This window comes from Sus scrofa, chromosome 5, assembly GCF_054392235.1.
Source record: "Sus scrofa isolate SSC_HxYL_T2T_F1_AM1 chromosome 5, Sscrofa_HxYL_maternal_Yorkshire_Landrace_v2.0, whole genome shotgun sequence".
In the NCBI taxonomy this organism is placed as follows: Eukaryota; Metazoa; Chordata; class Mammalia; order Artiodactyla; family Suidae; genus Sus; species Sus scrofa.
Window position 1 is genome coordinate 17,797,038 of NC_139387.1, and position 26,662 is coordinate 17,823,699.

General features: G+C 49.4%; 2 protein-coding genes across 7 annotated transcripts in view; both read right to left on the reverse strand.

The window, feature by feature from the left end:
* The window catches only part of NCKAP5L (NCK associated protein 5 like), a 40,495-nt gene extending 14,155 nt beyond the window's left edge, over positions 1–26,340 (reverse strand). For 2 of the 6 annotated variants that reach the window (XM_003126127.6, XM_005663846.4), the window contains exon 1: positions 16,898–17,035. In XM_003126127.6, coding sequence (XP_003126175.3) covers positions 16,898–16,948 — 51 coding nt within the window. In that variant the 5' untranslated portion in view covers positions 16,949–17,035. Of the gene's footprint in view, positions 1–864; positions 1,205–2,417; positions 2,606–16,897; positions 17,036–17,254; positions 17,341–26,218 lie in introns of those variants that run through there. The other 4 variants (XM_013997563.3, XM_084955589.1, XM_013997562.3 and 1 more) reach the window with 4 other exon arrangements.
* Positions 7,436–16,840, reverse strand: LOC146403174 (uncharacterized). The gene is made up of 2 exons (XM_084955709.1): positions 10,743–16,840; positions 7,436–8,961 (listed from the first exon to the last, which is right to left on the reverse strand). Exon 1 carries the CDS (start codon positions 16,383–16,385, stop codon positions 15,855–15,857), a length of 531 nt encoding a protein of 176 aa, XP_084811835.1. The 5' UTR covers positions 16,386–16,840; the 3' UTR covers positions 7,436–8,961; positions 10,743–15,854.
* Positions 26,341–26,662: the final 322 nt, after the last annotated feature.

The window sequence follows — 26,662 nt, forward strand, 5'->3', positions numbered from 1 at the left end:
CAGGCACTTTTCCACAACAGGCACTGCCTTCTCTAATCCTCATCGCCGCAAGGGAATTAGCGCCATGACCCACACCTACACTTGAGCTGAGGAAACCGAGGCACAGGAAGTGATGCCACATACCCGGTGTGTGCGTCCTGTGTGCTGGCACTTCCTCGTGTACCACCAATTGCATCTGCTTCTCCTATCAACCTTCTAAGGGGGATGCGAGGTGCCAGCCTGGTCTGAAGCAGGCTCCAGAGGCAAAGGATGCTGCCCAAACCATTTGGCTGGTTCCCAAAGCACACGGGACGGGCCTGGAGGCCCCCTTCCTAGGCAGCCTCTCTGTAGACGCGCGTACCATCAGTCCCAGTGCTCCTGGAGCTCTGCAGCTGGATAGATCTGGGCTGGAATCTGACTCTGCGAAAGGCTTCCTCACCCATATAAAGGGGTGAGAATACTTAGCCTAAAGGGTTGTTGGAGGATAAAGTGAGATAAGGTATGTAGGGTGTTTTTCATAGACTCAAACAAACGGAGGCTTTTTACCTTTCAGAGCCAGCTGCTACTCCAGCTGTTCACGTGTAAGCAGATTCTAAGTCCCAGGCCCCTCACCCTGGGCAGGAGGGTCTTAGTAGGAGGGGCTCTTGAGCATCTGAGGTGCTGCCCCCCTGCCAGCCCTCGGGGCCCTTCTCTTCTCCAGGCCCCTCCCTGCCAGCCCTCCAGCTCCAGGGCGGAGAAAGGAAGAATGCTGGTTCTCAGGAGGCAGAGGCACAACAGAGAACAAGCCTGTGTGCACAATAGTGGGAAGGGGGCTTCCGAAAACTAGAGAGAAAGGAAAAACTGGGTAATACCTTTTTTCTTTTTCTTTTCTCTTCAGGGCCATACCTGCAGCACACTGAAGTTCCCAGGCCAGGGGTGGAGTTGGAGCTGCAGCTGCCAGCCTACGCCATAGCCACAGCAACTTGGGATCTGAGCCGCGTCTGGGACCTACACCACAGCCACAGCAACACCAGATCCTTAACTCACTGAGCGGGGTGAGGGATGGAACCCGTGTCCTCATAGAGGCAACGTTGGGTCCTTAACCTGCTGAGCCACAGTGGGAACTTCCATGATACTTATTGTTAACACTCCACCGAAATCTAAACCCCTTTGTCATTTCACATCATAAAATGTACCAAGTGCAATTTTGCTTTATCAAGCTTGATACATTTAGAAGCAGACAGGCCTAGAAAAAAAAAAAAGAAAAAATTCTGGAAAAATCCTCTTTCCTACATACACAAATAGGCGTTAAAACCAAGAAAGTCCTCGGTGACCTCCACCATGGGCCCAGGTCCAGCCCCCTCCCAGGGCTCATCTCAGGGCCACCATCCTCTTGCCAGGTGGCAGCTGCCACTGCTCTAGGGGAAGCCGGTCCCCATGGGTCACTAGTGTCCCCTCAACCCCCTGACCATTTATTTCCCCAGTGAACAGGAGGCTGGGGAGGGGACCGAGTGCTGGGGCATGTGACAGAAAATGGGAGGGCGGGGGAGGGGGTGGGATGACCAGGGCAGCGTCCGGGGCCAGAATGGGGCAACATAAGGTCGGAGACACCCTGAGTCTTGGTGTCCTTCGCACAACAACAAGACCCCGACTCAGGGTGAAGGTGGTTTAGGAGAACATCTTTTCCCCCCAAAATAAAAAAGCACCCAGGTTCGGCATGAGGCCCAGACTTTGAGGGCTGACTGTGGAGCATGTACGTGTGGCTTTGTGCGTGCCGAGGAGGGCGGGGACCTGACACACGCCACAAAGCCAGCTTCTGCCACCTTCTCCATGTGAGGCCAAGGCAGGGTGGCCCGAGAACCACTGTGACCTGGGGGAGTCCCTCTAAGGGACAGGCGACCCCAGCGTAAGCGCTCAGTCACGTGGGTGGGTCTCTAGCCCCCGCAGGGCCTGGGAGAGGCCCTGGCTATGTCAGCTGAAGATGGGCTGTGACTCAGCCCCACTTTGGGGAGAAGTTCTCTGCCCTCAGCCGAAGTGGTCGGGCCAGCTCAGGACCACAGGCCTCCTCGGGGTCTGCAGGGCAACAAGCAGAGGGCAGGAAGCTGTCAGCCCAGACTGTTGAGTCACTCGGAAGAGGCCTGCATTTAAACTTGGCGCTAGGGAGGCACGCACGCTCTTGGAGCTCAAGATTTCTATGGTGAAAATACATCCTGCGTTTTCACCCTCCGTGGGGGGGGAACATGAAGATCCAGAGAGAAAATACCACCTCTAGTTCCTGATCTGAACCCAATTAGGAATTTGGCCCTTGCGTCTGGGTTTTCAACCCAAATCTCATGAAGGAAAAAAAAAAAAAAAAAAAAAACCAACAAAACCACCCAGTTGATCCCCCAGCGGCTGTCCCTGCAGGGCAGGGGTTGGGGGGCCCCCTCCCTCCCTCAGGCCCCACCACTGCTACTCACAGCTTCTGTGCTCAGCCCCACCTGGGGCCCAGGAAAACCCCTGGCCTGGGTTTTTCAGGATGGCCCTGGTTTCATGCATTCCTCTGATGGTCCCACAAAATATCCCGGATGTTGGATGTGGGTCTGGAACACATGATGCTGGCCAGGCTGGGTAGGGACCGAGCTGCAGTGGGTGGGAGCTTGAACTTGAATCGGGGAGGCTTCTCCCGCCAGAACTGCCAACGGGCAACCCCGCCCCCCACAAAGGGCTGATTCAGAGGGAGGTGACCTCAGTGCTGAGGGGAGGGAGGGAGGGGAAGCGAGGAAGAGCCCGGCCTCTCTGAGCCTCTCTGGCCCTCGTTCAGAGGAGACAGGGAAAGGGAACAGCTGTTCAGGGGTCTCTGGGTAACCAGTGGCGAGGCGGGTTCAGCCCAATCGCTGAGTGAATCTGAGTGACCCCTCTCTCCTCAGCCTGGTCGGCACCCCCGACCCCACCCCAAAGATCAGACGGTCTTGGCCTTTTTTCGATGGTCAGGCAGCGGGATCAAAGGAGGGGAGCCTGCTGCTCCCACCCCTCCCCAGCCAGGGCACAGGCAAGACCCCTCCCTAAACTCAGAGTCTAGGCCCGGGAGGAAGGGGCCGGGGAGATGGCAGGGAGCCTGTCCTGCAGGCTCCCTTACCCTGGTCCTCAGCCAAGGCCTTCGGGCCCTGATGAGCCCCCTCACTCACCAGCTGTTCCCCCCAGAGGCCTCCGGGGAAAAGAGCCAGGGGCCGGGGGCTGGGGGAGGAGTGGGCAGCTGTGGGAAGGCAGAGATGGAGCTCCCTGTAATAACAGAATCCTCCATAACACCAACCGTCCTCCCTCTGCTCCCCCCTCCCCCAGCTGCTTTCTGGAATCCCTGTCACACCCAAGTCCACTTGTAAACAGCAGCTTCGGCACCCACAGCAAACACGCCTTTCCAGACGAGAGCAGCCTTGGGCTGCCCTGGGATGTGGGGAAGAAGAGAAGGGACCGAGGCCCCAGTGCATCCTGAGCCCCAACGTGACCACCGCAGTCCGGCCTAAAGCATCTTCCAGCCCTAAGCATTTCAACTGCTCTTCCCCCACCCCACCCCGCAGGGAAAGAGGCAGACAAGAATTTCCTTCCCTCCTCCTGACAACTGGCCCCAAGACACAATAGCCCTTCTGAGAGGCATGTGTCCACAGGGAAGGGGCCCACTATAGCCTTCCTCCCATTTCCTCTTCACAGGCGCTCCAAGAACCGCCAGACCATAGCATAGGTTCTTTCAAACCGACAGTAGGATCAGTCCCGGCCCTGCCTGGAAAGGCAGGAGGAAGGGCAGCAGTGTTAGGAGTCCAAAAGGCCTACAGAGTTCAACACCCCTTATCTTCCCTTCCCCCCACCCCATCCTTCGAGTTCCCTGTCCAAGGCACAACCCAGTAACAATAAAAGCAGCTGCTGGGGGTGGGGAGAGGGAAGGGGCTCCAACACAGACACAATGGGTTTATTTATAGGGCCACATGCCAGGGGCTCTGCAGCCAAGAAGCCCAGGTCCTACTCCCAAAAGCCCAGCAGGCCCCATCTTAGCCCAGCCAAGGGTACTGGAAAAAACCTCAGAGCAGAAGGCAGAAGGTTTATGGTCCCAGCGAGGCGATTTATTTGCTGTGTGGCTTTAGGCAAATCACTCAGGTTCTCAGGGGACAAGTTCCTTCAGGCCAAGAGGAGGTGGGTCTCAAACAGCAGTTCTCAAAGTGTGGTCCGGGGACCCTGAGGCCCTTTCACGGAATCCACAGGCTCAGAACTAGTTTCATAATATCACTGAGACATTATTTGCCTTTGTAACTCTCATTCTTTCATGAGTATGTAGCGGCCTTTTCCAGTGACTATGTGGTATGTGCTAACATGACAGATCGACTACAGAAGCAGATACAAGAACCCAGCTGCCTTCTACTAAGTCACACATGACAGATTTGCAAAAATGAAGAACAATGCCATTTTCTCACAATTTTTTTTTTGTTTTGGAAAATACACAATTATTTTCCACAAAATATGCTAACATGGGTTTATTATCATTTTAAAAGGAATTAAATATTTAAACCTAACAGTTCTAGTCCATATGACAGTAAACACCAATAGGTATAACTCACACGGATGAACCAAAGCTCTTCAAGGGCTTCAAATTTTTTTTTTTTTTTCTCCTTTTAGGGCCATGGGTGTGGCATACGGAGGTTCCCAGGCTAGGGGTTGAATCGGAGCTGCAGCTGCCGGCCTACACCACAGCCACAGCCACACCAGATCCAAGCCATGTAAAGTGACCTACACCACAGCTCACAGCAACACTGGACCCTTAACCCACTGGGTGAGGCCAGGGATGGAACCTGAGTCCTCATGGATACTAGTTGGGAGCTACAACGGGAACTCTAGGGTCTTCAATTCTTTTCCTTCTTTTTTGGATGCACCTGCGGCATGTGGAAGTTCCAGGGCCACAGCAGGGACAACGCTGGATCCTTAACCCGCCAAGCCACAAGAGAACGCCCCAGCATCTTCAATTTTTAAAGAGTGTAGATCACAGAGTTTGAAAAGAATCACTTTTCTAGAACAGTGTCCAGCAGAACTTTCTGTGATAATGATAATGTTTATTCTCTGCTGTCAAATACCATAGCCACCAGCCACACACGGCTACTGAACATTTGAAATGTAGTTAGTCCAACGGAGGAATTGAATTTTAAGTTTAAATAGCACATGCAGCTGGTGGCGTCTACACTAGACAGCACGGTTAGAAGGTCCTTGGGACTCCTTGACCTGAGCATCTGTGGTCAATACTTCTTCCCACAGTCTAGAGGTTGGGGGTAGGAAAGGACAGGACCTGACACTCCTGTCCCCAGGCTTTGGCCCCCACTATTTCTCAGCCTCTCTTCACCGAAGCAAGGCCATCTCAGTCAAATGGCCAGTTCTGCGGGCGCCTTTACCAAGCCTTACTGTTAGAGTTGCTCTCTCATTCTCTGCAATGGCTATTTCTCACCCTCTCCGTTCGCCTTAAACTTCTGGTCCTCGTTTCCCCAGATTAAAACCAGCAGAGGGGAAACCCCTCAAGCCTCCCGCCACCATCGTCCTGGTCCCACTGGAACCCCCCGTACCTCTCCCCCTCCTCCTGTTATAGGAGAGGGGCTGCCCTCTTCCCGGGCAAGGCCGGTCCTTCCCACCCCAGACACTCCCCATTTACGTCTTCAGGATCTACCTCTCCACCTTCTCAAGTGTCTTTCATCTTTAAAAATAATTTCCCGGAGTTCCCGTCGTGGCAGTGGTTAACGACTCGGACTAGGAACCATGAGGTTGAAGGTTCGGTCCCTGCCCTTGCTCGGTGGGTTAACGATCCGGCGTTGCCGTGAGCTGTGGTGTAGGTTGCAGATGCGGCTCGGATCCCGCGTTGCTGTGGCTCTGGCATAGGCCAGTGGCTACAGCTCCGGTTCGACCCCTAGCCTGGGAACCTCCATATGCTGCGGGAGCGGCCCAAGAAATAGCAACAACAACAACAACAACAACAACAAAAAGACAAAAAGACAAAAAAAAAAAAAAAAAATTTCCCGTTGGAGTTCCCATTGTGGCACAGTGGAAATGAATCCGACTAGGAACCATGAGGTGGCGGGTTTGATCCCTGGCCTCCCTCAGTGGGTTAAGGATCTGGCGTTGCCGTTGAGCTGTGGTGCAGGTCAGTGACTATGGTTCTGAGTCAACCCCTAGCCTGGGAACCTCCACATGCCTTGCGCGAGGCCCTAAAAAGCAAAAAAAAAAAAAAAAAAAAAAAAAATTTCCCTTTGCTGTACAGCAGAAATTGATAGAAAGCTGTATGTCAACTATAATAAAAAAAATTAAAGATTCGGAGGTCCTCAAAGTCGAAAAAGTAAAGTATATTGGGCTCTAAATAATAATGATAATTTCCCCCTGACATGTCTCCAGATATTCCAGATTCTCTTTTGCTTTCACAGCCAATCTTCTCAAAAAAAAAAAAAAAAAAAAAAAAAAAAAAGCCATCCTCACTGCTCACTCCTTCCTCAACCCGGTCCAACTTCGGCAATAACTGAATCCAACACTAAATCCAACAATATTTCCCAGTCCTCATTGCCTTCTCAGGCACAAGTGCCTTTGATGGCCATTTCCTGCTGGACTGGTTTTGTTGTTTTGTTTCATTTTGTTTTAGCTTTAGACATAGTTGGACTGCCCCGCAACTCACCAATTTAAAGGGTACAATTCTGTGGTGTGTAGTGCAGTCACAGATGATGTGCCATCGTGACTAGAGTCAATTTTAGAACGCTTCCATTACTCCTTAGTTATCACCCTCACGCCCCAAACTAGGCAACCACTAATTTGCTTACTATCTCTATAGATGTCCCCATTCTGGACATTTCACATGAATGGAATCACATGATAGGTGGTCTTGTGTGATTGGCTTCTTTCACTCTGCATAATGTTTTCAAGGTTCATCCCTGTTGAAGTAGGAAAATGTAGTACCACGTATAGTACTACATTCCTTTTTATGACCAAGTAATATTCCACCCTATGGCTATGGCACAATTTGTTTATCCATTTCACTGATGACATTTGAGCCATTTCCACTTTTTGGCTATTATGTATAACGTTGCTCTAAGCACTGGTGTCCAAGTTTTGTGGGGATAAATGTTTTCATTTCCGTGGGTATGTATCTAGGAGTGGGATTGCTGGGTCCTTAGTAATTTTTTTTTTTTTGCCTGCACCTGTGGCATGAACACACTCCTGGGCCAGGGATTGAACCGATGCTACAGCAGTGACCCAAGCCATAGCAGTAACAATGCTGGATCCTTAACTGCTAGCCACCAGGGAACTTCATGACTATTTTCCTTTTATAATCAATAAATAATTCGGAGGGGGCAACACTCGGTGACTATGCAAAATCCTGTTTCTGCTTAAATTTTCACCCACTAATTTTAAGGATTCATCAGCAAATCTTGCTTGCAGCAATTACTACGGTGCTCCAATAATAAGTTTTCAGTTTCCCTCATTCTTTGTAATTCATTTTTAAACATTTTTATTAAAATTGTTTCTATTTTGATTGTACCCATGGCAAATGGAAATTCCTGGGCCAGGGATCAAATCCAAGCCAGAGCTGGGACCTGCAGCAATTCTGGATACTTAACCCACTGGGCTGGGTTGGGGATTGAATCTGCGCCTCCATAGAGACAAGCCAGATGGTTAACTCATTGCACTGTGGCGGGAACTCCAGCTCCTTGTCATTTAACTGGAAGTTTTCTGAGGAAAAGCTGTTTCTTCACTCCCATTTATTTACTTATATACATATTTGTATTAGTATGGACTCACATGCATTATGTTCTTTGAATTCTAATTCGATATTGTCATCACCACTTATTTTGTTGCTTAAATTCCAGCTTTGGCCCTTCTTTTAGGTTGGTTCCTATGTCTTTTCAATATGCCTCTGTTTAAAAAAGTTATTACTATTACTTTTTAACATGTGCTTATTTTCTGGCGCCAGAAGATGCTCCAGGCTTATCTTGCATTGTCCTGACAGCACAGTCTCTTTTCCAAGGAGCTTTAGCAGAGGAACCTTCTTTCTACAACTGTAAATCTGATTGCGTCTTTCCTGCTTCAAATCTTCCCATGAACTCCTACTGCTCTGGGAACAGATGAAAGCTCTCGACATGACCCTGGAAGCCCTGCTCTGGGCTGGTCCCAGAGCACGATTCTTCTGAAAAGCTGTCCTGCATTGACGAGGCCCACATGGATCTCGCTTATTCAAGTCCCTCCTGCAGGATCTGTGTTTCAAACTGTAATGCATCCTGTTCTCTTGTCCCCCTGTGCGAAGGGGGCACTTCCACGCTGTGAGATGGGGAGCTCCCTGAGGGGCCCTGCATATGCTTCTGTTCCCCCCCACTCCCGCCACTTCCTACCAGGGCACAGCTCCTGCCAGCAAAGCCCTAACCTGGTGACCCCCTTTCATTCCAGACCGAAAAAGACCAGAAAGAAGAACAGGTGAGAATGTACAGTGGGCACATCAGGTTCCCTTCAAGATCCCCAATTATCCCCACCCCCACCCAAGTGGCTTGGAAGGCCCACATGACAAGCCACCCTGGGAGGTGAACAAGGGCCATTTTCGGATATGCCCCCAACATTGATGGGACCTTCTCCAAGCTCTCAACCCACTGCCAGGCCTCGGTGACACCCTCTGGGAAAGGGACTAACCTATTCACGCCGCAGACACTCTGGACAGATCACTCAGCATGAGGGTACAATGCTGGGTACTGGAGGACTATTTAGAGATGGGCCAGCTCTTCTCAGACTTCTTGGAGCTTTCAGGTGAGTAGGGGATGAAAGACATGGAGGTAAAGAGTTGTACTGTGAAGAAGTTTCCACGAGAGAAGACTTTGGAGAATTTTAAAAATCAGGAGAGAAGCTCCCATTGTGGTTCAGCAGTAATGAACCTGACTAGGAAGCATGAGGATGTGGGTTTGATCCCTGGCCTCACTCAGTGGGTTAAGGATCTGGTGTAGCTGTGGCTCTGGCCATGGCCAGCAGCTACAGCTCTGATTCGACCCCTAGCCTGGGAACCTCCATATGCCATGGGTGTGGCCCTTAAAAAAAAAAAAAAGAGAGAGAGAGAAATATTAGGCTGGAACCAGAACAGTTTTCAAGAATTTGAGGCATCCAGTGAACTGAGCCTTTACAGAGAGGTAGGGTTTAGGGACACAGAAAACGGGCCATTCCAGGCAGCAGGAGGCGGAAATCTCTGGGTGTGCATGGAAACAGTGCAGCTGGACTGAAGGGCATTTGAAGGTGAGTGTTGCCTGGTGCCCTGGCCCATGGCAGTTGCTAACTTGTCTCCTCTCCCCTGACTGAATACGAGGGTCAGCATCTTTTCAACATCTTGGGTGTAACCAGAGACACATTCTAGGTCCCACAGGAGGAACCCAGGCAGAGAGACTCCTGAAGGCAATAGCAGAGCTGACTACCAGAACGTCAGCTACCTGCTCTCGGATCTGAGAGAAAAGGGGGCTGTTGGCTCTCACACTGCACCTGCAGGCCCCAAAGAGCTGGGCCCCATGTCAGCCCCTAGTGCTCACTCCCTCAAGCTTTATATCCTGGCCTCTTTCTATAAAGGGAACAGGCCCTGGTCAGCCAACCACCTTCCGCGTCCAGGCAGTTTCAGTGTTGACTTATGGCTGCTATTCGGCCAGAGCCCACAGGTGACTTCCTAAGTGGCCAGGTCTGCTCTGAGAAAGTAGCTCTGGTTCACCTATAAGTCCCACTGGGCTCTGCTCGTTTGTGCCCACAAATGGGAGTCAGGCTTCCTGGATTCCAGGTCCGGCTCCATCACACTGCATGCCCCTAGGTGAAGCCTAGAATTCCCCCCTGACTCGGTTTTCCTATCTGTGAAACGGGGTGAGCTCTCTCGGACTCCTCTCTTCCTGCAGGGCATAGAGGAGAAGGATGAGATCATGTCTGGAAAGGAACTGCCGCTGAGAAGACAGTGCCCCTGTGTGGGGTGCGGGCATGCGGGTGAGGAATCCAGCAGGGCCTTTAGGGACAAACCATTGGCTTTGATGCTGCCTTCCTCCTGCAGGCCCCACAGGCTTCCCAGGAAAGCAGGAGGGTAGAGAGGAAGGGGCAGCAAAGCCAAGAGCTTTAGCCTTCTTCCAGCCCCGGGGACAGGAAGTGAGGTGCCGTCTACGGAGGAAGTGAGAAGCAAACACCCCCCAACTTCCCCTCAGCCTGCAGTAGAAAGGAAGGCTCTAGCTTCAGGAGCCCCCAGGCCAGGGCAGTCGGGGGGTGGGGGGGAGAACGGAGGAGAACGGGGGAGAGGCGGGTCGGGGAGGGGATGGGATGGAGGTGAGGGAAGGGTGTTATTGGCAGCACCATCTGGCAGAGGAGGGGCTTCTGTTCTTGGACACAGTAAAACTCAATGGGCCCAGACTGCCGTGGGGGGAGAAGAGACTCCACGGCAGTCCAGTTGGGAAGCCCAGATTCCCAGGTCACATGGCCCCTGGTCTGCAGCCCAGCACTGCACTGTGCCACGTGCCCACCAAGGTGGGCGGGGCCTCTGATTACCTGGTCTGACAGTACCTGATGTTTCTTGACAGCCTCCATCACAGGTGTAATTTTATATCTGTTTGATTATTTGATTCACATGGACTTCTGAGATCACCACTGTGCCCCCAGAGTTTGGCACCACACCAAGCACCAAGGCCATAGCTTGAGATATATATATATAGTCTTTTTGTCTTTTTAGGGCCACACCCACAGCATATGGAGGTTCCCAGGCTAGGGGTCTGATGCGAGCTGTTGCCGCTGGCCTACACCAGAGCTACAGCAACGCCAGATCTGAGCCGAGTCTGTGACCTATACCACAGCTCAGGGCAATGCTGGATCCTTAACCCACTGAGAGAGGTCAGGGATCGAACCCACAACCTCATGGTTCCTAGCTGGATTCGTTTCTGCTGTGCCATGATGGGAACTCCCATAGCTTGATATTATATGATTGTAAGTGATTATCTACAGAGGAAGAAGCAGGTAGAGATGGGAGTGTGATTTCTCAATGTATGTCTTTTTGTATCATTTTGATCTCTGGACTATGTAAAAAAAAAAAAATCTAATGAAAAAACAAAAGAACATAAAACTTAAAAGAAAATGTTAGATGGAAAAACCACTTAAGCAGGTGATTTCTAAAGCCCCTCCCACCTGGGGTCATCTACTCCCTTCCCATATTAGGAAGTAGGGACCAGGCCCCTGGGACAAGGGAGGGGCGAGGAGGTCTAGACAGATGAGTGTGTGGGGGGTGTCTGGCCACGGAGCGCCAGTGTTTTCACGCCCTTTCTTCCCGGCCACCTATCCCTGGGGTAGGGGAGCCGCCCCCCCCCCACCCCAGGGTGCACTGAGAGCAACAAACTGCTCAGAAGCTGGTCAGGGCCACTTCTGGCTGGGTAAGGACTGGGTTCATTCCCACTCCTGTGACAGGGGAAGGTCTTAGCCAAGGGCAGACGCTGAGGTGGGAGCTTGGGCAAGGGGAGTGCTTGGGGCAGGTAGGGATAAGGGCAGGGGTAAAGGATTCCTGGAAGTGCCTGGGGCTGTTGCGGGCAGGTTCCGGGGGTGTCTCAACAGATCCTCACACAAAAGGGCCAATTACAGCCCCCACATCAAGCCAGCTAAGAGTGAAATGAATCAGCCCCTGGGAACTGCAGCTGGTGAGAACCCCATGGCCACACCCCTGGAGTTCTGGGCCCCTCACATTTCCCTCTAGGACAAACCTCACCATTCTCCTATCCAGAGGGTCCTCAGGGAGGGACAACTGTGAGCCCAGCATGAGAGTGAAGACTGCAGACCAGTGCCTCAAGGAGCACTCACCACTCAAACCCTGCAGGCAACAGTATGAACTGCAGAATGGGGCATCTCTCCTTTCAAAATACCTTTACACTTAAAATAAATAAATAAATAAATAAATTAATTAAACAGCTTAGTGAGTACTGGAGAACCCTTAGAGTTTAAGGACCAGCATAAGGTTCAGAGAGCTGTGCCTGACTGGGCTCTTCTCAGCAGCTGCTGGATTTTGAGAAATCAGGAATGACAGCAATGATAATTCACCCTAATAACAGCCTGGCCTCCTCAGCCCTCTTTCATCTGTGTAACTCCCAGAGCAGGGAAAACGGTAATTATCAAGCAGGTACCACACCCCAATCATGTTGTCTTATTAATCCATCAGCACAGGCTGGGAAACTGAGGCCCAGGGAGAAGGATTTCTTTCACACAGAGCTAAGGATACAGGTGCCGAAGCCGGCTGGCCAATGAGGAACCAGAGGTGCCAGCTCCGTATCTACTATGTTTTGAGAGGATGCTGAAGACAACGGCACTCCTTTCAGAGTCAGCCAGATCTGGGTTTGGGGGGGAAGGTGAGAAGACCCCACACAGGTGTCCCAAGCCCCCATCCCGAGGCTGCAGCAGGATGGGCACATTCTGGGGGTGTCTGGCTCTGACACTCATCATGGTATGAATCACTCCAGTGCTCCCCCCTTTTTTTGCAGGTAGCCCTGGCTGGGGGTCCCGGGTTCTAATCTTGAGCCAAAACATTATTCTCCCAAAGCACTGCAAAGAGGGCCAACAGCTGCTTTGAGCATCTCTGCCATCTCTGCGACAGGCACAGGTTCTCCAGGGTAAATGAGGGCCCAGCTCTCCAAAGGGTCCCACACTACAGGTGCCATCTGTGAAGAGGGAGCAGGGGGAACCCGGCAGCCGGACGGGTAGATCAGATCAAAATCATGTCAAGTGGGAGACTGCTTCTTGGGGCCCCAAGCCCATCGCTGCACCCCCTGCCTGTCTTTGACACTGATCTTAAAATGAGATCTTTCCTATGGCAAGGCCTGCCTAGTTGGTCACTGCTTTAGCAACCTGCAGAGGAAGCTCAGCTGGCCTGTGCCTCCTCCAGGAGGTTAGCGGAGGGTGGGCAAAGAGTCACAGAAGACCAAAGGTCTTTTCCTGCTGTGGCCACAGGGTAAAGCAGCAGAGATGGGAATGGACACAGAAGTGTGAAGATGGAGGCACTGCCAATTGCAGATCCATCTGCAGTACATGCCTGGTACTCTGAGAGATGCTGGGAACAGACACAGTCTCAGCTCTGGGGAAGCCTAAGGGCGAAGTCCGGTAGCAACCAATGACCTTGTCTTCCAACTCTCCAGGGAAGGGCCTGGGCAAAAATATTAAGGGTGCTGTTCTAAGGGATTTGAAGTTGTTTTTCTTCAGCCTCTTAAGAGATGCTGACCAGAGCCTCTGGGGGACTTTGAGATAACACTCTGACCCCAAGGTCTCAGCTCTCCGAAATCTCAGGTTCAAGAATGGTCCTCTCCGCTTTAAACCCAGCCAGGACCCCTTGAACACAAGAAATTAAGGCAGAATGGTACAATTTAAAACACCAGACCGGAGTCAGGAGGCGTTGCTCTGACACTCACCATGGTATGAATCACTTCCCCCTTTGGACTCCAGGGCACCCCCCCTTTTTTTGCAGTTTCCCCATTTTTAACACGAGGGTGTTGGACTAGACTGTCTCTAGGATTCCTTCCAGCCTGTGACTCTATGTTGTTTTGATGTGGTGGCAGATCCCAGATTGATTTACATAAATTTGCATGTTCAATCAGAAACCCCAAACTCCGGAGTATAGAAAATCCAATCAGTCCATTAGTGCAGCCAGACTGGGGCTGGAGGAGCCTGCCAGATTCGGCAAGGATCGTCAAAGGAGACATGGTAGTGAATTAGGGGAGGAGCCGGGGAAGCAAGGGCAGAGGCAGCATTTGCTCTGAGAGATGTGGTTCTGGTGACCTGGGGCTGATGGGGCCAGGGACCCCTCTTCAGCCATCAAGCAAGAGTCCTTTCTCCTCCTACTTCTAACGGGGCTTCTGGCTGGCCGGCCTCAGAGCCACACCCCAAGAGGAAGCAGCAGCCTCTGCCTAGCAACAGCCGCATCCTTCACTCTGACAGGGACTCCACCATTAGCCATGTTCTGGGAAACTGACCTCCCTGGGAGCATCCATTCTCTGTTCCAGGGGGCCCTGCAGCGAGGAAGGTTTCCTTGGGTTCTCACCCGAATACCTCCTGCTGCAGTTCAACTCCCATGGGCAGCAGGGCCCAGGGAAGAGGACTCCCCAGTCCCAGGGGAGCCAGCAGAGGGACAAGCAATGCAGGAGAATGTGCCCCACATCCAACCAACACCACGGCCTCTCTAATCACCACCTCTCCTCTGACATCCCTCTTAGCACCTGGGAGACCAAGGATGAAAACAAACCGGGAAAACGTGAAGGCCTGTGGCTCTTGGGCTACAGAGCAAGTCCCAACCTGGAAAGCCTGACTCCTGAGAAAGCTCTACCCCCAGGAGAGAAGGAGTCTGGGAAAGGTGGGGTTGGGGCAGCCTCTCCCTGCTGCTGCCTGACTGGCACGGCAAGGCCTGGGAGGCTGGCTGGGCTGGGTGAGGGCAGTGGGGAAGATTCCTTAAGCCCCCTGCCTGGGAGCTGGGTGTTGAGTATGGAGCTGAGGTGAGTAGGGCCGGGGGTGGGATGGGCAGTAGCGGTGGGGCTCTCCTTGTCTTCTCCCCATCAGAAGGGACTTGAGCATGCTGTACTCCTTGGCTCAGATCCTAAAACAAGTCCCAACAGCTGAGATGCAAACTGTCTCCTGGGAATCTGCTTACCCCGCTGGCCCCTGGCTGCCTCCTCCTCTCTCAACCCCTCCCCAAAGGCCCAGCTCAAAGACTGGCCTGCCAGGGTGGCCCACCAGAGGCCTCGATGGGTGGGCCAAATCCCAGCCAGCAGGAATTCATACTCCAAGGCACCAGGGGTGAAGAGGACAGTAGCTATTCTTAAGCAGGATAAGGGAGTCTGCTCCCCTCTACCAAAGGTTCTAATCCTAAGCAACCTATCTCTCCAAACTTAGCCACCCTGCTGGAGAAGCTTACTCCCCTCCAACTTCACTCATCAGTGGAAGCACACAATACCAAAAAGTGGAAGAGAATGACAGGGCTTTCTAGTCCAACTGCTGAATTTTACAGATGGGGGAAATGAGCACCAGAGAAGCAAACGATCTTGGCTAAAGTCACACAGCAACCTATGAAGCACGGGGACCAGAGCTTCTGACTCTCAGTCCACAGTGATAGCAGCTTGGTCCTCATACACGCTGGTGTTTGCCTGCTTCTATGGTAGAAGGGCCTTCTTCCCCGTAGCCCAAGCCATTTGCCTCTCCGGGTTCTCACTCTCTTCTAAAGGCCTGAGCTGGACGGAGCTACTGGAGGGCTCATACCACCTCATGCACAGAACATGGACTGAAAACAGAGCTGAACTAAGTGGGCATCTCTCCAGAAAGGAAAACAGGTGTTCCTCTGAGGTAAGAAACCCACCAACCCCAGGCTGTTCTTAGAAAGACAGAGACCCAGCGTGAGAAGTGAATTTTGTGTCTTCCCTCTCTCTTCCTCCCTCCCTTCCTTTTTTTGTCTTTTTAGGGCCACACCTGTGACATATGGAAGTTCCCAGGCTAGGGGTCAATTTGGAGCTGCAGCTTCCAGCCGACGCCACAGCCATGGCAACACAAATAGGATGGGAGCCGCATCTGCGACCCACACCACAGCTCACACCCTCGCCAGATCATTAACCCCACTGAGTGAGGCCAGGGATCGAACCAGACTCCTTGTGGATACTAGTCAGGTTTGTTACTGCTGAGCCACAATTGGAAGTCCTGTGTCTCCTTTCTTGAAAGGCAGGGGTCCTGGAGTCAGCGGGAATGTCTTGCAAGAGAGGGTGTGCAACAAGGCAACTGGACCAGGTTCACTTTCCCTAAAGTACTGCTCACAGGATGGTTAGATGTTGACCCCTTGCTACTGTCCTCCAGGACTACACCTGTCCCAGGCATCTGCTTCCACCACCTCTGGCACACAATTCTGCTTAGCAGGACGACCCTTGTGGGAGGAAGAGCAGTGGTGGGGAGGGAATAGAAGAATTGCCTTTATGGCCATAGAGCCGACAGCCTAAGACCCCTAGCTTCTCAGGAAGGTGGGCATTTAAGAAGCAGCAGCTGGACAAGCTGGTGGATAGCGCTGAGACACCTGCAAGACCAGGCCTGTGGGACGTGTAAGGGTCCTCCTTGTCCTTGGGGCAGTGCCAGGACTGGAGGGACTGCTCGGCCTTGGACCCAGGATAAGGAAAGGGGAGCTGGGTTCGGACAGCCGCTTTCCTAGTCGGTCTAGGCCAGGGGAGTGTCGGGCACAGATAAATTCTCTGCATTCTTCTGGCACCGCAGCCAGGACCCAGAGAGCCTTTCCTGCAGGCGCTGCCCTGGCCCCACTCCCTGCCCAGCCCTTCTCCTTTCCTCAGCCTCTCTTTAGTGTTCAGTCCGCTGGGCTCCCGTTCTCCTTCCCGCAGCCCCTCAAAGCCACCGAACAGTCGTTCAGAGAGACCCCGATCTCTCCGTCTCATCCCACCTCCCCCACGCCCTACAGCCCCAGGCCACGGGGACTGCAAGGAGTGAGAAGGGAAGCCCGGGCTCGTCTCCGCGCCTGCGCTTTGGGGAGAGCCTCCCCTCCGCAACAACCCGGCACCGCTAAGCTGCACCCGGACAGTGGGATGCAGGTGGGGTGGGGTGCGCAGCCGGGGCAAGGTCAGGGCTTTCAAAGGGGGAGGGAGACCGGCCCCCGGAACATCCCCCTCTCCGGAAAGTTTCCCTTCCGGGGCCACGGAGTGTGCGCGAGGATGGCGCAGGGGGCGGGAGGGGGTGGGGTGGGGGTGGACAGAGTCGCGGCCGGACCCCCCAGGGTAGTGAGGCCGGAGGGAGAGGTGCGGAGCGAGGTCCCGCAGGAAGCGGCGCCGCCCTCTCCGACCCAAGGCTGCCACAAGAGCCCTTACCCCCTCCACACCTCCCACCCAGCCCAGGGCTTACAGACCCCCCCCCACTCGCCGCCCTTTAAATCCCAAGTAGGCCGAGAACTCACCAAAATCAGGTGTTGAGCTGGGCCAGGACAGGCCGGATCCAACGGGTCCATGACCGCGCCTCGGGGGCGGGGGGCAGAGAAAAGGGGGGGTGCTGGGGCCGCCTCTTGATGTCAAGGCTTTAAAGGGGCCAGTGAACCCCGCCCCTCGCCCAGACCCCGCCTCCCTCCTCTCGCGCAGCCAATCCACGTTCACCCTGAATGCGCGCCCCTCCTAGCCCCCTCCAGATGTTCCCAGGACGAGAGCTAAGTCCGCCCGTCCGGAGGGCGCCGCTTCCGCCCTGCAGGGAAGGACCGCCCCTCCCCCTTATAGTGAAACAGTCTTTTCAGACCTGGCGGGGTCTGGCTTTGTAAACCTACCCAGCGCCCGGGTAGGAGAAGCCGGGCTGGGTCGAGCAGGGGTGGAATGGGTGGGGGGACATCTATAGCAGAGAAAACTAAGTAGGTGCACGCGGAGCCATGGGCATGCGCGTCTGCTTCTGTAGGGCTGGGCGTGCACGTGTATGTGGTTGTGAGCGTTGGTGTTTGTAATTTGCCTTACTGCGTACGTGTTGGGTGCAAATCTATGGGGAAGGGCTTGAGTGCCTGCTTGGCCTTAAATGCTCCCGCCTCCCATTTCTTCCCCCTGCATCCGGTCCTTCCAGCAGTTGGGAAACCTGGGCGCTGGGAACGGGCTCTGTTCCTCTCAGAGCAGTGCTCACTGGTTTAGGAGGAGGGAAGGCTGTGCAGAAAAAAGATGCAGGCTTGTTCTCAGCCACTTGCTGTCTCAGTGGGGATGAGTTCCTCCCCTGCTAAACTAACTGCGTGCTTAAGAGAGGGAAAGCAAACAGCCCACCTAGGCCCCTGCAGGGGCTCAGACCTCCTTTTGATATCATTCTCTTTGGTTCTTAGTTAAACAACTCTTTGCCCTTGTCTGGATACCATACAATCTTCACAGTCTGGCCCGTTAGTGCAGGTTCAGAACGGGGTTCTGCAGAGAAATACAATGGGATTCCTAGCTATAGTCTCTGCCCATTTTATTAAAATTGCTTCTCTTGAAGGTATACGGGATGTATTAAAGCGTCATATTATCTGATAAATGAACATAAAAGCCGAGGGAGCATAAGGTGCTCAAATTGACTAGGATCAGTCAAGAGATCCCCTCTGAAGGAGGCGCCTTAATTTAAAATGGGATTTGAAGGGCAGAGAGAACTTGAGTAAGATCCAGGCAAGACAAAGACACAAGGAGATTCACGTAGAAAAGGGCAAATCATCTGGATGGGTCAGTGGGAATCACCTGTGAGTGGGAGCACATTGGTAAAGTGGGAAGGGGGAGAAGTTAATGGAGGAAGTTTTGTATGGGGGGGGGGGCACAGAATAAGGATATGGAATTGTCAGGACAGGTGATTTAACAAAAAAAGTCATTTTGGATTCTTGAGCCTAGAGTTACCTTGGTGAAAAGAGTACCTATGGATAGTGATTACTGAACCCTAAGAGATGTCATGAAGGTTACTCCCACCAGCTCTCTCAACTTTACTTTAAAACAATTTTAGGGCGCTCCCGTCATAGCTCGGTGGTTAATGAACCCGACTAGTATCCGTGAGGTTGTGGGTTCAATTCCTGGCCTTGCTCAGTGGGTTAAGGATCCCCGGTTTCCATGAGCTGTGGTGTAGGTTGCAGACATGGTTTGGATCCTGCGTTGCTGTGGCTGTGGTGTAGGCCAGCAGCTATAGCTCTAATTCGACCCCTAGCCTGGGAACCTCCATATGCTGAGGGTGCAGCCCTAAAAAGCCAAAAATAAATAAATAAATAAATAAAAATAAAAAAAAACAGATTTATCCTTAACATACAATAAAATGCACAGATCCTAGGTTTTTGTTTGGTTAATTTCAACAGTGATATACACCCACGTAACCCCCCAAACAAGATACTGAACCATTACCTCAGAGAATTCCTTCCTGCCCCTGTATTGTCAACTACCTTGTACCTACCAATACCCACCCCTTGCAACTTCCTGGAGTCTATCACCATGGTTTTGTCCATTCTTGAATTTCACATAAGTGGAACCATACGGTATATATTCTTTTGTGTCTGTATTCTTTAGCTTAGTAAGTTTAAAAAATTTGTATTTTATGGCTGCACCCATGGCATATGGAATATCCCTGAGGCTAGAGATTGGATCTGATCATTGCAGCTGTGGATATGTTGTTGGATCCTTTAAACTACTATACCAGGAGGGGGATAGAACTGCACCTGTACAGCAACTCGAACTGCTGCAATCACATTCTTAACCCACGGTGGGAACTCCATAGTTTAGTAACGCTTTTGAGATTCGTGTGTAGTCTGTTCTTTTATATTGCTGAGTGATAGTCTATTGCATGAATGTATCATAATTTGTCTACCCATTCTCCTGCTGATGGATATTTGGGTGTTTCTAGTTTAGGGCTATTGTGAATGAAGCCTTTCTAAATATTCTCGTGCAAATCTTGTGAATGTGTTTCCATTTTGAGAAAGCTCACCTTATTTCTTGATGATAGATAGTGGTAACTTTGGAATCTGACGGCACTGATTAATTCTTATTCATTCAATCATCTAATATTTATTGAATAGGAATCAGTATCCTTGTCCTGGGTTTAAAGCAAAAATTAAGGAGTTCCCTTCATGGCGCAGCAGAAACAAATCTGACTAGGAACCATGAGGTTGTGGGTTCGATCTCTGGCCTTGCTCAGTGGGTTAAGGATCTGGCATTGCCGTGAGCTGTGGTGTGGGTTGTAGATGTGGCTCATATCCCGAGTTGCTGTGGCTCTGGCATAGGCTGGAGGCTACAGCTCTGATTAGACCCCTAGCTTGGGAACATCCATATGCTGCGTGAGCGGCCCTAGAAAAGGCAAAACAAAAAGCAAAAATTAAGACATAATAGTTTCCTCAAAGGTCTTAAAAGTCCAGTAAAATCCATGAATCTGTTGCATTCCAAAGCAATGGGGTGGAAAAACCTTACAAGTCTGCCAAGCATTTCTAACTATTTTTGGATGTTTCCAAATAACTAAATTTTTGAAAGTAAACAAACCATCTAGATTTTTTACTTTTCATTAAGATCAGAGGCTAATGTTTGGTCCATTTGCCTTTGTTTAGTAAACACAACCAGAACATCTGCACTTGTCCGAACAAGTACCTGCCCTCCTTAACTTAAAAGAACTTGCACGCTTGAAAGTTTAGACATTCAGATTTTGGCAGATTCTCTATGCCTCACAGATCTTCATCTTTACTGAGAGGAGGTGAAAGAAATATAGCTACCATTGTTCCATGATTCCTTTTTGTCTTTCATGAGGCTTAACATACTTTAATTCCACAATGGTATTATTCACTTACTTAAAATTATACTGAAGTCCCAAAGTTGGTTTTCCATCCTTGTTATATACTACTGATCATAAATTGTTCTTCATTTGACTTATTGTGTGACAAAACAAGGAGTTCCCATTGCGGCACAGCAGAAGCAAATCTGACTAGGAACCATGAGGTTGCAGGTTTGATCCCTGGCCTCGCTCAATGGGTTAAGGATCTGGTGTTGCCATGAGCTGTGGGGTAGGTTGTAGACGAGGCTTGGATCCTGTGTTGCTGTGGCTGTGATGTAAGCTGGCAGCTGTAGCTCTGATTTGACCCCTAGCCTGGGAACCTCCATATGCCACAGATATGGCCCCCAAAAGCAAAAGCAAAACAAAACCAAAAACCAAGCTAGGCCTCTTAAATCTCTGGTTTTGGCAAGCTACTGGTAACACACTAGTTTGGTGGCCTGGTCTAACTGCATATAGTGTTGATGAGTGACTGGTAGATGGTATCTAGGAGAACGATGTCCTCATTGCGCACATCAGTACTTTAAATGGGGTCCTCTGCTTCAATACTCTGTGGTCATTCATTCAGCACTGGAGCACCTTCATTCCTCAGTTTGGCACTGTAGTCATTTGGCTATTGTGTTACATTGGCTGATGAACTGACCCCAGTTTAGAATTCCTGACATCAGGAGATGGTCAGGTTGGTAACTGGCCTCTCAAAACATTTAAATAATCTGACGATTCTCCAGACTGGATTGACTCTAAGTGCTTTCTTGACGTCTTTCCGGCTCAGTAAGAGGAAGAAAGGAACTGGGGAGAGGCTAATGTTTGGCCCATTTGCTGAACGGGAATAGATCTTTGTTAGTGCTGCCTAATCTGCAAGGACAACATATTCATTGGGCTCTGGCAGCACTTTCAATAAGTGCTTTGAAACTTTCTACCTAGTACAGAAATGATGGATCTCCTCGGGTCCTTGAACCCCTTCTCCTCATTTTCATCATTCAAAAATTCTGACTGAGTCTTTACTGTATGCCAGACACTGTGTATATAGTATTAGATGACTGATAAGGAATTCATGTGGGGTATGATAAGCAATGAGATTGAAAGGCAGTGGGATGGTCATACTTTATCCTAAAAGCAATGAAGAGCCTTTAAATGGCTTTAAGCAGGGAGGTGTTGTAATTGGAATTGCATTTTTATTTTTTTATTTTTGCTTTTGAGGGCCGCACCTGTGGCATATGGAAGTTCCCAGGCTAGGGGTCTAATCAGAGCTGTAGCTGCCGGCCTACGCCACAGCCACAGCAACGCAGGATCCAAGCAGCATCTGTGACCTACAACATAGCTCACGGCAACACCAGATCCTCAACCCTCAAGGCCAGGGATCAAACCTTTCATCCTCATGGATATAAAGTCAGGCTTGTTACCTCTGAGCCACAACGGGAACTCCTGGAATTGCATTTTTTAAAGATCACTGTGGTTGCAGTGTAGAGAAAAGATTAGAGAGAGCAAGATTGAAGTCAAGCAGACCAGACAGAAAGTTTTTGTAGTAACTGAGGGGAAAAATGATGTATTCTGGACTAGAAAAATGATAGTGGTAATGGTGAGGAGATGACTTCAAGAAATAAACAGTATTAGAGTCAGCAGGTCTTGGGATTGCAGTGGAGAGAAGCAGAGAGCTAAGTCAAGACCTTTGGACTGGGTAACCTGCAGATGGTAGGACCACTCACTGAAACATCAAACACCCGAGGAGCAGTTCGGGAGATGATATGCTCACTTCCAAATATGTTGACATTGAAATGCCTGGGAGGCGTCCAAGTGGAAATGTCTATCCAAGAGGTCAGAGCTCTGCAAACGTTGTGCCTCAGGAAGAGGTTACAGGTGTGCTGTATGTTGATCTTCTCAAAACTCAGAGCAGCACAAGTTCCCTCCAACAGGCAGCAGTCTCAGTAAGACGGACTGCCATGAAAACACCATCATATTCTATGTGTGCCATGATGTGGAAAAGGCTGGGAAGTACTGATGTATAATGCTGTTGGGTAAATAACTCTGAAGCTCAGGAGACATATCTAGACTAGAGACAAGACCTTTTTGAGTCATCAGAAAGAATATAAAGATGTAGGTGGTAACTGAAGCCAGGGGGTAAAGGAGATCATGCAAGGCAAGCAGATGGACTGGAACAGAACCCTAAGGAACAGAATCCCATTAGAGAGGGGTCTCCAGAGAAGGAGGAAGACAACTGGCTGACTGCTGTCACCAGAGCCCAGTTGGTTTCCAAAAAGAGACTAATAAGTTTATGATATTGCTGCTGCCAAGCTGGATCAAGACTGAGACAAATCTGCTGACTTTAGCCACATGTGGTTGGTGACTTTGGCAGAACCATATTTTGAGGGGTCGAAAAGGTTGTACAAAGTAAGGCATGAAGACAAGAAGCATTTAAAGCTTTCTCAAGAATTTTGGCTATGCTGTGAGAAAGAAGTTAGACAGGTAGGTGGGTGTGGCAATGGGGGATGAGAGTTATTTTAGAAAAATTATTTTTAGAAAGACATGGCTTCTTAATTTAATTTTCAAAATTATTTAAAAAAATATTGTGTGCAGATGGTTTAAAACAATCAAACAATACAGAAGCAATTATTTGCTGTATTTCCCATCCCCAACCATGAGCCGTTTTAATTTCTGGGCTGATTCTTCAATATGATTGAATATGCTTATATGCTAATTCTTTGATTTTTCATTATCCTCTATTTATATATTCTTTTTAAAAGGCACAAAAATGGGATCTTACCATTCATACTGTTCTGCACCTTATTTCTTGTAGGTAAAATATCTTGGAGACCTTTTGATATTAGCATATACAGATCTACCTTGTTCTTCTAAACAACTGCAGAGTAGTCTACTTATGGCTGCACCACATTGTTTCCTGCTGATGGGCATTTGTGTTGTTTCCAGCTTTCAACCAACTGTAATGGATAACAGGGTACACAAATCCTTGCATACTTATCTGCAGGGTAAATATATCCACAGCAGAAATTCCTAGCAATGGAATTCCTGAGTATGTGCAGTAATTATTTTGGGTAAATATTGACAAATAACCTTTCAGAATGGTTATGCTAATTTACATTTCCACTAACAAGGTATAAAAAACAAAATAAAACAAAATAGGGGAGTTCCCATTGTGGCGCAGCGTAAATGTGTCCGACAGTATCCACGAGGATGCGCGTTCAATCCCTGGCCTCACTCAGTGGGTTAAGGATCTGGCATTGTCGTGAGCTGGGGTGTAGGTCGCAGACGAGGCTCAGACCTTGTGTTGCTGTAGCTCCGATTAGACCCCTAGCCTGGGAAACTCCACATGCTGCGGATGCAGCCCTAAATAGCAAAAAAAAAAAAACAACAAAAAAACCCCCCAAAAAACCAAACCAAAACAAAAAAATTGTGAATATTACTCTAAGTGATGAAATGTTCTTTCATTGTTTTTATTTGCATGTAATTAATAAGGAGTAAGATTAAACAATTTTCAGGTGTTTATCTGCCATTATCACTTTCTGTGAATGTCTTTCTCATAGATGTGTAAGAGTTGGTTGTATTTTAATGAAATTTGCCCTTAGGAGTTTGTCCTGTGACTTTAGTGGAATTTTTTTTCCTTTGCCTTAGGTAGTCAAATTTATTGATCTTTATCTTTATGGCTTTTGGACTTTTTGCCAGGGGTCAAGTCTGAGCTGTAGCCACCCGCCTACACCACAGCCACAGCCATGCAGTATCCGAGCTGTGTTTGCAACCTACACCACAGCTCACGGCAACGCCAGATCCTTAACCCACTGAGCGAGGCCAGAGATTGAATCTGCGTCCTCATGGATACTAGTCGGGTTTGTCACCACTGAGCCTCCGCACGAACTCCCCTACTTTAAATCATCTCTAGATTATATATAATACCAAAATAATGTAAATGCTATGTAAAGAGTTGTAAATACAATGTAAATGTTATGCTGGAGGTGCACAGCAATTTCAAGTTTTGCTTTTTGGAACTTTCTGGAATTTCTTCCCCACAAATATTTTCAGTTCATGGTTCATTAAATCTGTAGATGTGGAACCTGTGAATATGGAGGGTTGACTTTCAGGGAAGCTCAAAAAAAAAATCTTCCTTGCCCATTGTAGCCCACAAAGATTTTCCCTTTTCTGAAGCTCACATGATCACATGCTACCATGTATCAGCCTCTTCCGTTTTCCTCAACTTTGACATATTTGCTCAAAGAATCAAATCTAACCTTTGGAAGTATAGGGTTGTTTAACTGACTTTTCCTTACCTCCCCAGCAGCTAAAAAGCATGCTGGGGATATGAAAAGAATTTGATAAATTACTTTTTGATTTTCCATAAATATGTAGCATTAGCCACATGTGGCTAATAAGCATCTGAAATGTGGCTGGTCTAGTGCGGCACCTGCCTCTGTCTACAGCCATACCGCTCTGAACACACCCGATCTCATCGGAAATGTGGCTGTAACATACGCACCAGATTTTGAAGACAGTATTAAAAAATTAATGTATCTCACTAATAATTTTTATATTACAGCATGTTAAAATGATTTTTGGGTCTATTAGATTTTATATATATACACACACACATATATATACTAAATTATATGTTTATAAATACACACATACATATTTACACACACATAAAGAGAGAGTTAAAGTATATCCAGGACTATTCTCCATTCTTGTCCTGAAGTCTCTCAGCATGTTTGGTGTTGGTTCCCAAATTAGACTGGTTTGAGGATAAATAAAGACGATCCTTTCTGGGAGCCAAAGATAGTCTCACCATCTCCAAGGGCTCCCCTAGGCCATTATCCAATCATTACCTTCTTGGTACCAGGGCCTCATCTTTATGAGCACTCTTTAGAAATCTTCTTTGAAACTAACTGCCACAGACTTCAAATATAACAGTTTCTCCCAACAGGTCAGGAAACTGCTCAGCCAACAGAAATGTTAGGAGGGAACAAGTCAGGTTCAGATGCTGAAGCATCTCCTGAAGCTTTTACTGACTGAAGATTCCTCAGTTACCCAGGTAGATGGAGCCCTAGCCTATTCCTTTGGTCACTGCAGCCATTTTCTGCCATCAAGGAGTTATTTGGGACAGGTGCCACTTGACTGGTGGCATGGTCTCACTGTAGTCAGAGTCCCCGAATTAGTTTCCTGTTCCTGCTGAAACAAATTATCACAAACCTAGTGGTTTGAAACAACACAAATTTAGTTTCTTATAGTCCTGGAAGTCAGAAGTCTATTGCAAGGGCTGCATTCCTTCCGGAGGCTTCAGGGGAGAAACCATTTTGTTGCTTTTCCTAACTTTGTTTTTTGGCTCGCGGCCCTTTCTAACCTCACGCCAGCTTCTTCTGTCATTACATCTCCTGTGGTCAGATCTCCCTTTGCCTCCCTCTTATAAGGATACTTGTGATGACATTTAGGGCTAACCCTGATAAACCAGACTAATCTCTTGATCTCAAAGTCCTTCATCAAGAGCCTTAATCTACACATCTGTTCACTTCTGCAAAGGGCCTTTCACTACCAAGGTAGCATTCACACATTCCAGGGATTAGGCTGTGGACATCTGGGGAGACCGTTATTCAGCCTGCCATAGCCACATATATTTTTCTTTGCACTGGGTCACAAGCTTTCAAATTGTTCTTTTTTTTTTTTTTTTTGTCTTTTTGTCTTTTTGCTATTTCTTGGGCCGCTCCTGCGGCATATGGAGGTTCCCAGGCTAGGGGTCGAATCGGAGCTGTAGTCTCCGGCCTAGGCCAGAGCCACAGCAACGCCAGAGCCACAGCAACACGGGATCCGAGCCGCATCTGCAACCTACACCACAGCTCACGGCAACACCGGATTGTTAACCCACTGAGCAAGCGCAGACACCGAACCTGCAACCTCATGGTTTCTAGTCGGATTTGTTAACCACTGCGCCACGACGGGAACTCCTCAAATTGTTCTTAAACTAAGATCTATAGAGAAGTAGGTAAATTCTCACCTGTGATCACTATTATCGCTCTGAGACCATCCTAAATCTCATTCCCACTAGCCACGATCACTCCCTCCAGGACTGCTTCCTTTACAAGGCTCTGTAGGCTGAAGCTGAACTCCTTATTACTTCCTCATCCTAAAAAGCAAATTTTTTGAAATAGTAAGGTGAGTGTTTTCTACAGAGATGAGATGTTTCCCTCATAGCTTTTGTTCTAACAGGCATAGTTGTGGTCTGTAGCATGCTTAAGAGTGTAACAGTACTTTGCTTTTGTTTAATACTCCATATTTGGCAAAATACCTTCATATCCTTTAGTTTATTTGGGCATAGGAAAAGGAAGGTCTTGTTATTTCAGTTGTACAGATGAGTAAACAGAGGTTCAGAGAGGTTAAGTGAATTGAATAGGGTGGTCACGCAATGAGTTACTAGCCGATCTAGATTCCTGACCTGATG

Excerpts from the sequence above, each read along its gene's own strand:
- LOC146403174 (XM_084955709.1), bottom strand. The coding sequence starts at position 16,385 with ATGAGACGGAGAGATCGGGGTCTCTCTGAACGACTGTTCGGTGGCTTT.